The sequence below is a fragment of the Anabrus simplex genome, chromosome 1 (genome assembly GCF_040414725.1).
Source record: "Anabrus simplex isolate iqAnaSimp1 chromosome 1, ASM4041472v1, whole genome shotgun sequence".
Classification (NCBI taxonomy): Eukaryota; Metazoa; Arthropoda; class Insecta; order Orthoptera; family Tettigoniidae; genus Anabrus; species Anabrus simplex.
The window spans coordinates 336,792,659-336,809,744 of NC_090265.1; the positions used below are offsets into that span (position 1 = coordinate 336,792,659).

The following is a 17,086-nucleotide window of genomic DNA, read 5'->3' on the forward strand; positions in this document are numbered from 1 at the left end:
CAGCTATGACAACAGGCCACGGGAAATTTGATGAATACGTTTTTAGGTTCAAAATAACAGAAGGCCCTACATGTGTGTGTGTGGTGAAACAAATCATCTGACAGTTGACCATATTCTTCGGGAGTGTAAATTATACCTGGGGACAAAACATGACAGCCTCAGTTCCTGGAAGCCAGTACTCAATCACACCCTGCACTGTCTTCCACACTCTTCAGCCTTTAGCCTTTCTTCATGTCGAGTGCAGTAGACGATTTGGCAACTCCGGCTAGAGTAGACGTAGTAAATCCTATAAGCCGCTAATGGACACCGGGCTGTCGCTGGAGGGTAGTGGTGTGAGGCGAGGTCGTCATGTTCTGTCCCAAAAGTATACTCCTAGAGAGGTGAACTTTGTAGAGCCTAGGACCTAGGAAAGATTTTCATTCCCCTCTCGTTCGAGCCAACTAGAAGGTAACGCTTTCTCTCTGGCCAGGAGATTTTTGTAGGCCACTGGTCGGTGGAGAAATACGAACTCGTGGACAACCACCTAAAGGAATTTTCTAAATTTGTAAACAAGATAAATTTTGACATCCTACAACGAGATATCAGTTAAGTTTAATATTGGCAAAAGTAATTTGTAAATAATTGTACATAGGATATTAATTAGTACTGTGATTATGTATACTGTATAAAAGTATGTAGTATTATTTTTTGCAATGGAGAATGCTATTAATAAATTATTAAAAAATATACATACACAACTGTAGACCGTTATGTCTTTCAGCGTTCAATATGCAAGTGTCTGTGAACTGAGTATGCACCTCCACAATCCTCTATTTGCAAGTAGTTCCTTGACCTCAAATAGTTCTCCCTCTGCTTTATTAAAATAGAGTCAAACCGTCATCACTCTGGTCTTTCAGAGCTTCTTTTACCCTTCATGGTTGAGCCCATTGTTATTCTGATAACCTCCTCCTCCATCCGATTCACATGACCCAGTTTATACACAAAGCTTCTTCCATCGATATCCTATATCTCCTAATTCCGAGTACCCTACAGACTCTGTACCCACCTGTTTGTAGCAGCAAACATAAATGACAGAAATATCGATAATTTCAGTAAATATGATCAGTTAAAGAAAGCACGGGAAAACTATGTAAATAATATAAATTGTCTACTGATTTTAGCCGTTCAGGGAGACTGATTACCTCGGATCGAGTAGGGGTAGGCCTATATCAGTCACGTTGATAAGGAATTTTCTTTTTCTTTAGTATTATTTACGGGTCAACACTAAATGTTAATTTCGCCCAGTGTTACGGCTAGATGTCCTTCCTGCCACCAACCCTAAGTGGAGGATGTATTCACTATTGCGTGTCTCTGTGGTAGTTTGTACTGTGATGTGTTGTTCGTATATGCTATACACAGTGTGCATTCAGATAAACACAAAACGCCTTGTCCACGAGCCAGAGAAATTAATCAGACGCAGCTAAAATCCCTGGATCGACCGAGAATCGAACCGGGACCCTCTGAACTGAAGGCTACTATGCTGACCGTGGTTCTAAGGAGTCAACTCTCCTTGATCAAGAGCACTGTAATGAATTCGAAACGTCGGCAACCTGATTTATTTATTTATTTATTTAGCGTGTAACTTTCAGTGCCATGAGCGTCCGAAGACACGTTCGACTGGCCTGATGCAGGTCTTTCTACTTGACACCCATTGACGATGTGCGCGTCTGTATGTGAGATGATGACAATTAGGTAGGGAGAAGGCGAAACCTGGTGTCGTCACATAGCCTGCTCCTGTTGAATAACACCAAGGGGAACATAATACACATAGAACAACATTTTCCAACTCGGGTCCGCTGCCTGTGCAGGATGTTCGTTTGCTTCAAAGCCATATCGGTAGTTTTTAGCTTCCATGTTTGTTTGTTTGTTTGTTTGTTTGTTTGTTCCACCTATACGACAAAGCCTATAGCAACCAACCACCTTATTTAGAGGGAACCTATTCAGGGGCAGGCTGTAATTTCAAAACAGCTCAATGGACTGGGGGGGGTTACAGGAAGACCGAAGTAGTTATTTAATGTTTTCTCAAATAGGCCTATTACTGATTTTCTGTGAATCTAGAGACTGTGTAAGACGGCCGTTTATTTTCAACATTTCGTCAAATACACGTCCTGCTTACAAACTTTTGAAATAATGGAGTAAGTTAATGTTTTCTGTGGGGCTTTTATTATACGGCGAGTGACTTCCCACCCAGTCTGCTTGTTTCCAATACTGGTCTGCCAGTATCTGCTCACACGGCACCATGTTTGTCACCAATCGTATAAATTTGCGGTTGCTCGTTGGAAAGTGGGCGAGAGAGGGACGAACCTACCACTCTGCAGAATACTTTTGGAGGCTACCTGCTTATTTAAGGTTGCCACTTTTTGATTTAACAAATAAGGGACATATAACTAAAAATACGGGATTTTTTACAAAAATAAGGGACAGTTCATAAATACTAGAAAATCAAACGTTAGGTCCAGATAATTACTTAAATTCGTAAAAGACACTAACTTCCACCATTTTAACAGTACATAAAGTACAATGCATCTGACATCTTAACACTGATGTCTTCGATGAGCTTTGATAACTTCACAATTTACGTAGATTTAGTCTCAAACGGCATGAACAATCACGTTAGAAATTGGAATGGAAGACCTATGGAAGTAGGCTACGCGGCAGAAGACGAGGTAAATAACCCAGCATGTACATACAGCTTTACCAGCAGATGGCCAGACATCACGAGATTTCCTTCTTCTGAGGTTCCAGAGAGAAAAAAATAATGGAGCTACTTTGAACTTCAATGGCGCTCAAATTAAATATGGGTTTTAAAATATTTAGAGACAAGAAAAGAAAACACTTGTTTTTGCGGGACAACAGTTCATAATACGGGACGCAAAATTTTCATCTCAAATACGAGATGTCCCGTACAATACGGGACAGGTGGCAACCCTAGTAGTATTTGCATTGTGATAAGCGAAGCTGTTCATATTTGAACAGTACTATGGATCGTAGTCCACTTTTTCACACTATTAGGAATTTTTTTGCTGTGACTGTTACTAAGCATGGAGTCTCCATTTCTCTTCTGTTTCAATTTTCTGCTTTAGTTTCTTCCTTGCCTCTCTTGACTCTGTCTTCGCTTTTTAAACTTAAATGATAACACCGTCAGCCATCATTCTACGTTAATATATAAGCTGTGGACACTTCACTGTTGTTCATTTCTACAGAATCTCCAACAAAGTAATTCAAAGGCGGACACAATTCGGCTCGTTGAGCAGCGCTCCACCTTTAGACAGGTAAAAGAGTATGCGCTCTGACGGGAGGTACGGCCAAGAAGCTGCTTGCACGGCTCGCAATTACTAGTGAAGGGGCGCGTATCTAAACAGATTTAAACTTTTAACAGCTTTATTGTGCTTAAATGTCTCGTTCTATTCAGTGCATTAGATTATGGTGAGGAAACAAAGTAAGTTTTTGTATACAAACGCCATGTGCTAAGTGAATGAAAATCCACAGCCTGTTTCCAGTCATTCGACCGGGTCAGGAATTGAATGAATGAAGCCCCCATCTAGCGGCGAGGATACGAACTGTTTCCTGTCGCACTCCTCTGGGGCAATGATTAATTAATGACGGATGAAATGAAATGATATTGGAGAGTGTTGCTGGAATGAAATATGACAGGGAAAACCGGAGTACCCGGAAAAAGCCTGTCCAGCCTCCGCTTTGTCCAGCACAAATCTCACATGGAGTCACCGGGATTTCAACCACGGAACCCAGCGATGGTAACTAAATACTCTTTTGACTCATATCTGTATTCATAGAAATACTGTAAGCCAACATAAAAAGCTTATTTAGGAACGATGAACGAACTGTACGATTGTGTTGCGTAAACTTCATATACTCAGCCAGGTACTTTGCAGTGGTGTTACTTGCGCCTTGACTCCGTATATCGCCATCTAGTCTTTACAACACAAACTATTAGAAGTAAGCTGCTCTCGGCTTTTCCCAAGCTCATGCCCTTACCTCAAGAAGCGGGGCTCTCTCTTTGATCACCTATGTTATAACTATAACTATTAGCGAACCCGGCGTCTGAATTTCAGCTTTGTTACGTTTTCTTGCTGAAGTAAGTCTTTGTTTATTTGTACTGCAAAAAACACTTGTTTATCAAGAGATTCTTCAATGAGCCTGCTGTATCACCCGCTTCGACACCTAAGTTCCTTGTTCGTATCAGTTTCATTTGATTTATGTGGAAATCCACCACTTAGCGTCAATGGCAGGCAACACAGCTAGTATTTAATATTTTACCAATACTGGGAATGTACAATATATTCGTTGTAGTATTATACATTTAAGAGGAAGTAATGGGATTGTTATGATTAGTTTCTGCTCTCCAGTTTGTACTCTCCAGAAGCGTAGCGCCGAGAGGTCACTGGTACTGTGTATTTATTGCAGCCAAAGTTACTAGTGTTACTTGCTACTCAGATGGATAGTTTCTTCCAGTGTAGGCTACATAGCAGATCGTTTAAGGTATGGAGAGTTATTAAATCCAAGATTGTAAGAATTTATGATAATACAGCATTAATTTCTATAAAATGTATTTCAAGTTAATTCCTTAACAACTTCTAATGTACTCTCAACTATTTTATTTGTGAGAATATTTCCAAAAATGCAGGATTTCTGACTTCTACACGATTTCTTTGCACCTTCTCTCATGTGTATTATTCAATATTTCATCCTCCTTTATCACATGCACTCAAACATTCCAATTGTATGTATTTTTCGCAGATATCTAGTCATATATTGGAATAACAAAGGCAGATGATTGGATAAATTGGCTAGAAATTTAATGTAAATTTGTTGTTGTACTTAAATAATATCGTAATTATGGAACATAATCCCTTCACTTCCCTCCGGTTATATGTAAAGTTAACCTGTGCAACTGAACGGTACCGGTATACTACTAAATAAACATTACGTGTCAGAAAAAAAGGAAACATTCGCGAAGATGTGTTTTGTCCTTTTGAAATGAGAAATGCCTTTCTTGAAACTCCCACCAAAGATGGGTATCCACCAAGAACTTGGCGGTGTAAGTGCAATTGCAATAAATTTCGTCAGACCTGCACTAATTCTGGTCAAGGCCAAAGGTCTTCTAACCCCAGCTTTCTACCAGGAAGGTTTGTTGACGCCTGTGTATTCATTATAGCAAGAACAGGAAATATGTTAGCAGACATCATTCTGAACCGGCAAGTGCTATTCTAGACTCAAGCGTTGGATCTGTTGCTGGTTCGACACCGAGAGAGAGTGTGTTTTAAATATACAGTATGCTAATTCCATCATATGTACCTTAGTGTCTGCTCATAAACAAAAATGACGATACCAGAAGTGCAGATACCGTATGTTATTTGTCATAACTTATTCCAACATATAATGGACATAGTGAAGTACAGAGAAGAGTACCGAGTATACCATAAACGAGGCCTACGGCTGGTGTGCTGCTGGAAGCAATGAGAAACTAGTATCACATTTTTCTTAATCTATGATTTAGTTTACTTGCAAGGACACAAGGAAGAGTTGTGATTTGAACTCAGCACATGGTAGTCTATATATTAGCTTGGGATACACATTCTCCCACAATATTCAATATAAAACAGTGAGACTTTGAACATACCCGAAAATGTTTATCAACCCGAAACTTTAAATATGGAATGATGCATGCATTCATGTTCCTGGAAAATTATTTTAAAATTTCAGATCATTTAAAAAAGTATGTTATGACTCCTAAGTAAATTTTCTCAGAGAACATCTGAAAGAGACTTACAAACGTTGTACCCATAATGTATACATTTCAATTCACACAGTAGGTTAAGATGTTTTGTTACATTTTTAATAATATGATCATTTAAAAATGTTTATACTTGATATATTATTTTTGGTAATAATTTTACAGCAAGTATTTTATCAGACTTAATTTCAGTTATTATCAAAACAGTCCACTTGCCATGTAGAAACAAACACTTTAGATACTAAAATCAAATGTTACATACAGTATATATACACCGATAGATTCAATAGTTCCTGAAAAGTGTGCCTAAAAATCATAATGCATTTAAAGAGATATCTTTCATCTGAAATTCAAAAACCGAGTAGGAGCTTACACCTAAAACCAAACCAAACGCCATGGCGCAACGTCCCCGAAGGACCATGGCCTACCAAACGGTCGCTGCTCAGCCCGAAGGCTTACAGATTACGAGGTGTCATGTGGTCAGCACGATGGATCCTTTCGGCCATTATTCTTGGCTTTCTGGACCGGAGCCGCTATCTCACCGCCAGCTAGATCCTCAATTGTAATCACGTAGGCTGAGTAGACCTCGAACTAGCCCTCAGATGCAGGTAAAAATCCCTGACTTGGCCGGGAATCGAACGCAGGGCCTCCGGGTAAGAGGTGGCACGCTAACCCGACACCGCGGGGCCAGCAGCCTACAGCTAACATACTATATTTGTGCGTTTAGTTTAAATCACAATTCTTCCATGTTTCTTTTTAATGACCAAATTGGAAATCAGGAAAATAAAACATTTTCTTAACATCAGAACAGTGATGATGATGATGGCGGAAAAGGGCCTACTGAGGGACTAACTCACGCCCTAGCCCTGCCTAAGTACGGCAATTATCCCTCTCGGAAGAGAGTAGTGTTCCAAGCATGTCATTGTTAATGAACACACTTTCCTGGAAGTTAAGTGACAACTAGTCACAGCACGTCACTCGCTGAGGCTCGCATGTCCTGAGTAGTAGTCCGCCTTGAAAAGTGCAAGGCACGTGGCTTGATAAGAAACTAGCTTCCACGCAATCAGATATTTAATGAGTAAAAGTAGTGAACTCTTTAAATAACAAGTACGTGAATAAATAAAAAATATGTACACTTAATTAATTACCTAACAAAATGAAGAAAGATTTCATTATTGTTTAGGTTTAATGTGCAGGCCTCAAAAGCCACCGACAGCTACAAGTGCAAGGAATATGAGGACTTGGTACGAAACGCTCAGGACCATTTGTGATTAAATTATGACAGCATTGCCATTATAAATACTACAGCACAAAAAGTATTAAAAAGCAAAGGAAAGGAAAGGATGAAAGTGGTCGGAAGCAATGTCACATGTAATGCAGGGTGGAACTACAATTCCACGAAAGCCCGAAGTAAAAACGATATCCTGGTGAAAGTATTCATTTGTATATCCATTGCCCACTACTGGAGCAGAAGCTTCCCAACGGTGTGACCACTACTGACTGATGTTAACCTTCCGTCGGGCGCAAGTGTTCTGAATGGCACACGTGTTAATTCTTATCTCGTATCCGTCATTCGCGGGAACCTAGCTACTTCCACCTTTCAGCAGTTTCTGTTTCCACGTGACCTTCAAGACCTATCGTCCATTTCATTAGAATATTTTATTTTACTTACTTGATAATGATATAATGCAGTAGTTTATAAATATTCATAATAATAATAATAGTAATATTATCCGTCCTTATGCTCGTCAGGCACATTGCGCCCGAACACGGCGTATATTTCTAATGTTTTGTTTCAGAGTTTATTCCCGTTGTGAGGAAATACTACAAAAACAACGGTTTATTGGGCTGCACATTTGTCGGAGAGCACCTTATAGGCTTTTATTTACGTAAACAAATGATAAGTGTAGTTTAAAGGGAAATTATTTAAATAATATAGTTTTCTTCAGCAAATGTTGTAAATTATTTTTTGTTTCTGATTTCTGAAGGATTTCTAAACGTACTAAGGGACTCCCACTGGCGTTGCACTGTTGACTCTGTTTGAAAAATGCATGCACCATTAGGCTTCAATGCAGCCTGCAGGGCTTCCAGGAAGACATTTCTAGCAGAGAGTAGAGCTTATTTTATTTCACAATGTATTAACTTTAAATTATTTGATGAAAATGTTCTCTTCCAAGTCTTGCGTACATTAACACGAATTCAAACGCCATGGAGTTCCATCAATATATAACTGCGTCTTTTTCATTGGTCAGTTCCAGATAATATACTGAACAGAGCACAGCAACATAGTTCGTTTCTGGCACTACCAACCTGCTGACTGATACAGCCAAACTAAATTGGGTTTTTTTCCAACAATTCATCCCTCTGAACTCCTTTCCACAGTCCACGAGAAAAGAATAAATGGCTCTGAATGTCGCTACTGGGGCATACAGGAAAGAGGGTCGATTATCATGCTTCAAATTTCCACAAGAACAAGTTCTCCCACAGTAAATTCTGGCAGACATTTAAAATCACCTCAACAGTAACAGTATCTTTTAATTCAATAGCGTTGTGCAGTGAAAAAAAATAGAGATTGTTGGGAAAGAGAAAGTGGATGTAGAATCTCAGGTACAAGTGACTCAGCACGCTTGAAATATAGTGTTGAACTCTTTCGATTTACGAGAAGGCAGGATTTGAAAGAAACCTTTGTACTATGCACCCTCTAAATCCTAAAAAGCAAGGTGGAATGTATAAAAAAGCGGGTTTTGTTCAGTAAAATGCCGAAAAGCTTAGCTTACTAACGAGGTTGGATGTTGACAGGTACCTTTCTAGAAAGTTGTTGGGTGGAAGAAAACGATGCTAACTCCGAAGGGTCATTTTTTGAAATTCCAATTTAAACGTTTAAAAAATCTTAGCTTGAAATATATTACTAGTTTCATCCTCAAATTTCGCGAAAACTGTAGCAACTCCGAAAAATCTATAGACTCCTCAATTTTGTTCTTAGTAAGAATAACTCGCCTACGAGTTTAATATGTCACGTTTTACGAACAGAATTTCTAACAGCCCATGTAATATAGGGCCTATGCAAGAAAGTAACAAAGTAAGGTAATATAATAATAATAATAATAATAATAATAATAATAATAATAATAATAATAATAATAATAACAATAATAATAATTAGGCACCGAGCGCGATAGCTGCAGTCGCTTTAGTGCGGCCAGTATCCAGTATTCCGGATATAGTGGGTTCGAACCCTACTGTCGGCAGCCCTGAAGATGGTTTTCTGTGGTTTCCCATTTTCACACCAGGCAAATGCTGGATCTGTACCTTAATTAAGGCCAACGGCCGCTTCCTTCCCACTCCTAGCCCTTTCCTGTCCCATCGTCGCCATAAGACCTATCTGTCGGTGCGACGTAAAACAAGTTGTAAAAATATTTAAAAATAAGGCAGCTGCTGCCCCAACTGGAAATAGAAATATATTGGTATTCAAGATAATCGCACTGGCCGATTCTATCACTGACTGACAGAGCGGGCCAGGGCAGATCAGTGATTTTATTTTTATTTGTTTTGCAAGTTGCTTTACGTCGTACCGACACAGACAGGTTTTATGGCGACGATGAGACAGGAAGGAGCTAGGAGTGGGAACGAAGCGGCCGTGGCCTTAATTAGGTACAGCCCCAGCATTTGCCTGGTGTGTTTTATTTGTTTACAATTTGCATTACATCGCACAGACATAGAGAGGTCTTATGGCGACGATGGGATAGGAAATGCCTAGGAGTGGGAAGAAAGTGGCCGTGGCATTAAGGTACAGCTCCGGCATTTTCCGGGTCTGAAAATGGGAAACCACGGAAAACCATCTTCATGACTGCCGGCGGTGGGGTTCGAACCCACTATCTCCAGGATGCAAGCTCATAGCTGCGCGACTCTAACCGCACGGTCAACTCACCCGGTATCAGAGAATTTCGGGATTTCGTCTAGCAAGCTTGCATGATCATGATTGTGGGTACTGAATCACCTCTCTCACCAGCAAGATGAAGAAAGAGAATTTTGATAGAAACTAAATAAAAAGTACTCCTCCAGCATGACGGTAATAACTAGGGCCCGGATTTTTAGGTTTTAAACTATTTTGTTCCTTGCTAGCTAACTGCAGTATTTTAACTTATCCATTTCATTACCATTGGAGTAAATTACTCGAATCTTACAAAACCTAAAAATAACTAAATAAGACGTTAAAACCTAAAAAAAAACTAAATGGGCTATTCAAGACAGTATTACGTTATTTTGAAATAAAAGTACCAAATATTAATGAAACTGAATTATTTTTTAAAAAAATAAACATTATGCACGACTTTTTGAAATGACTTCATGGTTTCGAACTGGAAGTGGATTGTAAGTATAACTAGTGAGAGCGAAACAACGTGATAGGATACTATTCCACCGGGGGACATCACAAAACAAGAGACACCCCCCTGGCGTTCACTGACCTGCGTCTAGCAGGTACAAGCCCGCCTAACTTGCCAGCTTCAGTGCATCTCTCATTGTGTACGGTCGACTACCGCCAGCTACGGCTGTTTAGCTTTATACAGACTATTATGCGACAGACTATTATTGAAGTTATTATTGAAGGCAGTTTAAGAAGCTTACGTATCTCATAAGTAGCGATGCCTAAAGGCAAGTCATCATTTGCTTTACGTCGCACCGACGCAGATATGTCTTATGGCGACGATGATATCGGAAAGGCCTAGGAATGGGAAGGAAGCGGCCGTGTCCTTAATTAAGGTACAGCCCCAGCATTTGGCTGGTGTGAAAATCGGAAACCACGGAAAACTATCTTCAGGGCTGCCGACAGTGGGGTTCGAACCCACTATCTCCCGATTACTGGATACTGGCCGCACTTAAGCGACTGCAAAATAAAATTTGAAGGAATAGTATAACTTTAGTAATGATTGAAATGATCATTAAAACTATTTCAGGAGGATAAAAACTAAAAAAAAACTATTTTGAGCTATTAAAAAACTAAAACGTGGTTTTTAAGAACCTAAAAATCCGGGCCCTAGTAATAACCAATTTTTTGATGAGAAAAGGGTACAGTTAAAAAGCGAATAGTAATTTGAAATATGTCTTGCAGCTACTGTTACTCAATAAACCAATCTCACTACTTTGCAAATGTATATATGGTCAGAAGGATTTTGAAACAAAATGTATTTGCTGCCCCTGATGGTATTCACCTAGTGTACGTGGTGTATCAAAGATTTCTAAGGGATTCGCTCACGGAAACTAGATTTCAATTCTCTGCAATGGTTTTGAGTCTGCACGTGGTGTATCAAAGATTTCTAAGGGATTCGCTCACGGAAACTAGATTTCAATTCTCTGCAATGGTTTTGTGTCTGCAGACAGTAGATATCTTTCAGTAAGAAGTGTCTGTAAACGGAAAGTAATCCCTCCCCACTTCTTGTTGATGGTAATTAAGATATTTAGTAGCGTTTTAAATGACGCAGAAAATAATTAGAATAACCCTGTGACAACTAAACTATGTATCTCCCGTCAACTTCGATTTTGTTTTAGAATTGGATGGGGACTTGCGAAAAATTAGATCTCAAAGTTATGTGCACTATCAGTAAGCAAACATTTAGTTATTGAGCCTAAAGAATTTATTTTTTAAAAATGGAAACTATTTTTTTTTTTTTGCTAGTTGCTTTACGTCGCACCGACACAGATAGGTCTTATGGCGACGATGCGACAGGAAAGGGCTAGGAGTGGGAAGGAAGCGGCCGTGGCCTTAATTCAGGTACAGCCCCAGCATTTGCCTGGTGTGAAAATGGGAAACCACGGAAAACCATTTTCAGGGCTGCCGACAGTGGGATTCGATCCTACTATCTCCCGAATACTGGAAACTAAATAAACAAGCTTGGAGATTTCATGCTCGCAACATTTGAAGGCGTAAGACAGTGATCCCGCGGTTTTAGTGAAGTCTGAAACTCAAGGATGTGGATTTTCATTTCAAAAAATCCCACTTTCAATTACCAGCATTGGAGCGGTGGCCATCTCAGTGAGAAGTAACTGACGATGTCACTCGGCTATCACGTCCCTTATTTATTTATTTATTTATTTATTTATTTATTTATTTATTTATTTATTTATTTATTTATTTATTTATTTATTTATTTATTTATGCTTCAATCCAGTGGTTGGTTGGATCCTCAAACAGCACCACCAAAGTATATGCAGCACTATAATGAAGCAAAGACGACATGATTTTTCATAAACGAGACAGCGACTTCGGTAGAAGCTGCATTTTGTTCTCACCTCTATCAAGAAAGAGGCAAAAATACGGCATGGATCTATTATAAATATTCCAAGAAGTGATTAAGGTAATTGATTATTGCTCACAGTGAGACAGTAAAATAACAATGGAATGTTGAAACACCGACATCTGCAACATAATGTATTTTTAAATTTTAAAAAAGCATGTATTAATGATGTTCAGTGTTACTATTTTTACGTCCCACCAACGAATTTTCGACTGTTTTTCTGAGACACCGAGGTGCCGGAATTTTGTCCCACAGGAATTATTTTACGTGCCAGTAAATCCATCGACACGATGCTGACGCATTTGACTACCTTCAAATAACACCGGACAGAGCCAAGATCGAACATGCCAAGTTGGGGTCAGAAGGCCAGCGCCTCAACCGTCTGAGCCACTCAGCTCGGTATATGCATTAGTTTAGGCTATAAGCAAGTAGGTTTGAACTTCAAGTTTCAAATAAAAACAAAGAATTCCCTCTAATAAGCTACATCTGACATCCGGGAAAGTTACAGAAAACAGAGCAAAACATTCTACACAGCATACAGAACAACCCTGAAACAATCGCCCGCCTTCATTTCGCATGAATTGTGAAGCTCATAAATCTGCAACAACAGTCAAAATTTGGCCTTGAAGAGAAGAATCGTACAGGCTTCAAGCGCGTCGGTCCCTATCCTTCGGACGAACGGGACAACACAAAGTGAGCCATCGTAGAGTGTATTGTGATGAGATGGAAGGAGCAGGGTAGTTTACGGCTCAATACACTACCGCTAGTCTTGTCATGAACTCCCCCGAACGAGTGCCCATCTCCTACTACGTCTCAAGCTTGTTCCCATTTCCCCACCACGAGATATGAAAAGATTTACAAATCGGGAATGTCAATGTCCGTTGCAAAGCAATGCTGTCGTCGTTGCTTCATGTAGGTGGTCTGAAGCACCTTTCGTCCATCTTTATTGCAGCGGTTCTCAAACGATGTCCCAGAATTGCCCTGGTTGTATTGTGAAAATATAACGTTGTTTAGGTCATCAGTCCGCAGACTGGTTTAATGCAGCCCTCCACGCCACCCTATCACGTGCTAATCACTTCATTTCTACGCAACTACTACATCCTACATCTACTCTAATCTGTAATGATATGTCGTATGGCTCTTAGTGCCGGGAGTGTCCGAGGACAAGTTCGGCTCGCCAGATGCAGGTCTTTTAATTTGACTTCCGTAGGCGACCTGCGCGTCGTGATGAGGATGAAATGATGAAGACGACACATACACCTAGCCCCCGTGTCAGCGAAATTAAGCAACGATGGTTAAAATTCCCGACCCTGTCGGGAATCGAACGCGGGACCCCTGTGACCAAAGGCCAGGACGCTAACCATTTAGCCATAGAGCCGGACAACTAATCTGTTTGTCATATTCATACCATGGTCTACCCCTGTCGTTCTTACCGCCTACACTTCCTTCAAAAACTGAGCAAGTCCTGGGTGTCTTCAGATATGTCTTATCATTCTCTCTCTCTTCTTCTGGTCAAGTTTCGCTATATCGTTCTCCTCTCGCCCATTCAATTCAGTATCCCTTGATTCGTAATTCGATCCGCCCATCTCTCCTTCAGCATTCTTACATTTCGGAAACTATTTTGTTTCTTTTCGAGCTAGTTATCGTCCATGTTTAACTTCCATAAAATGCCACGCTCCAGAAGAATGTATTCAAAATTATCTTTCTAATTCTAAGTCAGTTCCCGGACCAAATTATCTTTACATAGGTCTGACAGGAGAGTACTCGGAATGGATAAAGGCTAAGTTAGAAATGAACTCGATGGATGAAGCCGTACGCAAAAAACGGCTTCGGTGTAGGGGTTATGTGAGGCGAATGGAGGAGGATAGGGAGCGAAAGCTATTCATTCTATTTCATCAAGGGAGCGATCCGGATCCATGGCTAAATGGTTAGCTTCCTTCCTATTGCTAGCCCTTTCCTGTCCTATCGTCTCCATAAGACCTATCTGTGTCGATGCGACTTAAAGCAACTAGTAAAAAAAAAAAATAACTGAGCCACCTCCATGTTTCATTGTGGGAACTGTATTTTTTTTTTGCAAGTTGCTTTACGCCGCACCGACACCGATAGGTCTTGTGGCGACGATAGGGAACTGTATTGGCCACATCGTTGCCCGTTTCTCCATACCGTGTGGCACCATCTGATCCAAAAGGTTTATTATTTTAGTTTCATCGCACCTGATAACATACAGTAACTCCAAAACTCCTGGCCCTTATAAAGGTGTTATTTTGCGAACCTTTGTATTAGTTGTGACTGTAAAATTACTTCCCGAGGGTTTCGGCTGGTGGTCAACGAGTCAGTCAACTTTATAAAAACTCTTTTTTTTCCCCCCTAATGATTTATTGTCGCACCAACATATCGAAGATATTCGGCAACACAAGGATGGGAAACGGCCAATATTGTGAATGTAGCGGCCACAGCCCTTGGCTGGGGTGAAAATGGGAAACCACAGAAAAGTATCCTCTATCAAACCCTGTGTCAGTTTGATGCACAATATAAAAGGTGGCACAGCAAATTCAGTGAGCATTATACCGCAACCACAGCAAATTCCATTCTGAAATTAAACAGTAACAACTAGCAAGGAGTAATAGCTGAAGACTACATCAGTTAGTAAGTAAAGTAAACTCGTGTCCTCACCCTGAGGTGGTGCAAATCTCTTCAGGTACACTCCCAATGGAGGTGAGCTGCATGTACCTTTTAACTACATGCCAGCCCTCCCACCATTCTTAAATTTCTGGCAGTACCGGGAAGCGAACCCAGGCCCCCAGGACGGCAGCTAATAACGCTAAGCATTAGGCTACGGAGGCTAACATTTAGATGACATTGAGGCATTCGGAAATGTTTTTCCTACTAAGAGAATTTAAGACATAAAACGTATTTTAAGTCTTTTTTGTCATTTTGAAGCATCTCTGAAGGATATTTTAGGTTATTAATGCCGTATTTATAGGACATCGTTTGATAATTTATCGATCAAAATACTAGCCCTGCTTACAACGGTTGAGAGAAAAGTATATCGTGTAGGGAGAATTTCCTTTTAATTTCCAAATTGTTTAATGTCAGCCAGCCTCGCTGTGTACGGGTAGCGCGCCTGCCTCTTACATGAAGGCCCCTGGTTCGACTCCTGGCCAATCCAGGATTTGAATTTTGGACTTAGGCTGAGACATGTTGAATACCTGTTGATACGAGGGCAGTGGACCCGGTAAAGAGAATCAAACAACAGGCTGAGGATGTCATCACGTTGACCACGTGGCACTCCAGTATCTACAGGCCACCTGGCTGAGCAACAGTCGTCTTGGAAGGCCATGACCCTAAAAGGCTGTTGCGCCACGAAATTTTTCTTGTTTAATCTTCAAGGTTGTCTTTGATGGGATACGGACCAACTATCTCCCGAATGCAAACTTTACAGCTATACGAAGCACACAGTGTAGTCAACGTATACGGTTGGAAGAAATACTGTATTCTGTAGCAAAATCGAATTCGAGTAAGAAACAGTATCAGCAGCACCTACTTTTTTCATAGGAAATAAACATTAATGGCCCGATATTCTTATTAAAACATTGAGATCAATTACCTCGGGTGTTTCGTGAATTAATTCAGTCCTCTAACTTATGTCACTGTACCGTAGTATCTATCCTGGTTTAGACTATGTGTCAATGACATAATGTGGCAAAGATTGGGAAAGAATAATTAGTAGTTTCGGGAAAAGGTAACATTCCAGCATTTTCGTATTGAAATTTAAGCCCAACGAAAAATCACTTAAAAGTTTCCCAACCCAGAAGGTTTGGCTCAAACTCTCCTGTCTTGTGAGTCCACTGATGCTATCCACACTGGCTACTACTGTAGTTGGTAGTTGAGCTATCCTTCCTAGTCTCTGGTTACGGAGCCCTGATCTGAAGTATATGGAGTGAATGTTCATGGTACTCACCACGTGAAGCGGGTCCGTCTCTGAGCGTCGGAGGACATCATGCGAGGTGGCTCCCCTTTGGCCCGCCGAGACGGCGGCGGCGGTTAGCTGGTTGTAGTGGTGCGCCGCGGCGGCCGCTTGCGCCGTCTGGTGGAGAGAGTTGAGCGTCTGCGAGTAGGGGTCGGTGACGGACACGGAGTTGAGATAGTCGAGCTGGTGGTGACCCTGAGCGGAGGCGGGAGACGCGGTCTGGTGGTGGTGATGGCTGGGCGGCGGTGGAAACGGTGGCGGGAAGTAGGGTGGCTGGAAGTCCGTCGCGGACACGGAGTGGTGGTGCGACGTAGGTGTCATGCCACCACTATTGCCACCCCCGTTGTTGCGGTGGTGGTGATGGTGCGGCCCCGTACTGAAGGGTGACGATCCGCCCGTGCCCGCCGACACTGAACCGATGGAGGCGATGGCGCCGTGGCCGGTCAGCCGGTCCTGTAACAACAAAGAACACCTCACCATTAGCTTGATATTTAGCCACAGTATTTCACAAAATACCTCTAGAAAGTCTGGTTCATCGTGTGTTTGGCCATATTTAAAACTCTTTTAGGCCCTTGCCGAAACATTGTTTTGTTTAAGGATGCTCTACTGACAAAGAGTTCGCAGTATCCATACGCGAGCGAATGACACTGAGTCACTAAATCATTTACAACATAGTCATTTACAACACAAATACAGTAATTATGAAAGAAATCTCCTCAAAATAGTTATAGAAGGAAGAAAGAGAGGCACTGTAATAAGAAAATCAGTTAAAAGTATTAGAATTGCAGGAAAAGTGCAAAAGCTCAAAAGTGCCAAAACAATAAAACTCTTAGGGCCGGTTTCATCAACGTGGGTTAAACCTTAACCCCAAGTTAAACAGTTTTAACTCGGAATTTGACTATTCATTCTATTTCATCAAGGGAGTGATCCGGATCCATGGCTAAATGGTTAGCGTGCTGACCTTTGGTCATAGCGGTCCCGGGTTCGATTCCAGGCAGGGTCGGGAATTTTAACCATAATTGGTGAATT

The 17,086-nt window shown here is 40.9% G+C and overlaps 1 protein-coding gene across 2 annotated transcripts in view; it reads right to left on the reverse strand.

The window, feature by feature from the left end:
- The window catches only part of TfAP-2 (transcription factor AP-2), a 630,614-nt gene that overhangs the window by 287,569 nt on the left and 325,959 nt on the right, over positions 1 to 17,086 (reverse strand). For both annotated transcript variants that reach the window (XM_067142506.2, XM_067142496.2), the window contains exon 2: positions 16,049 to 16,510. In XM_067142506.2, the coding sequence (XP_066998607.1) occupies positions 16,049 to 16,510 (462 nt within the window). The remainder of the gene's footprint in view (positions 1 to 16,048; positions 16,511 to 17,086) is intronic.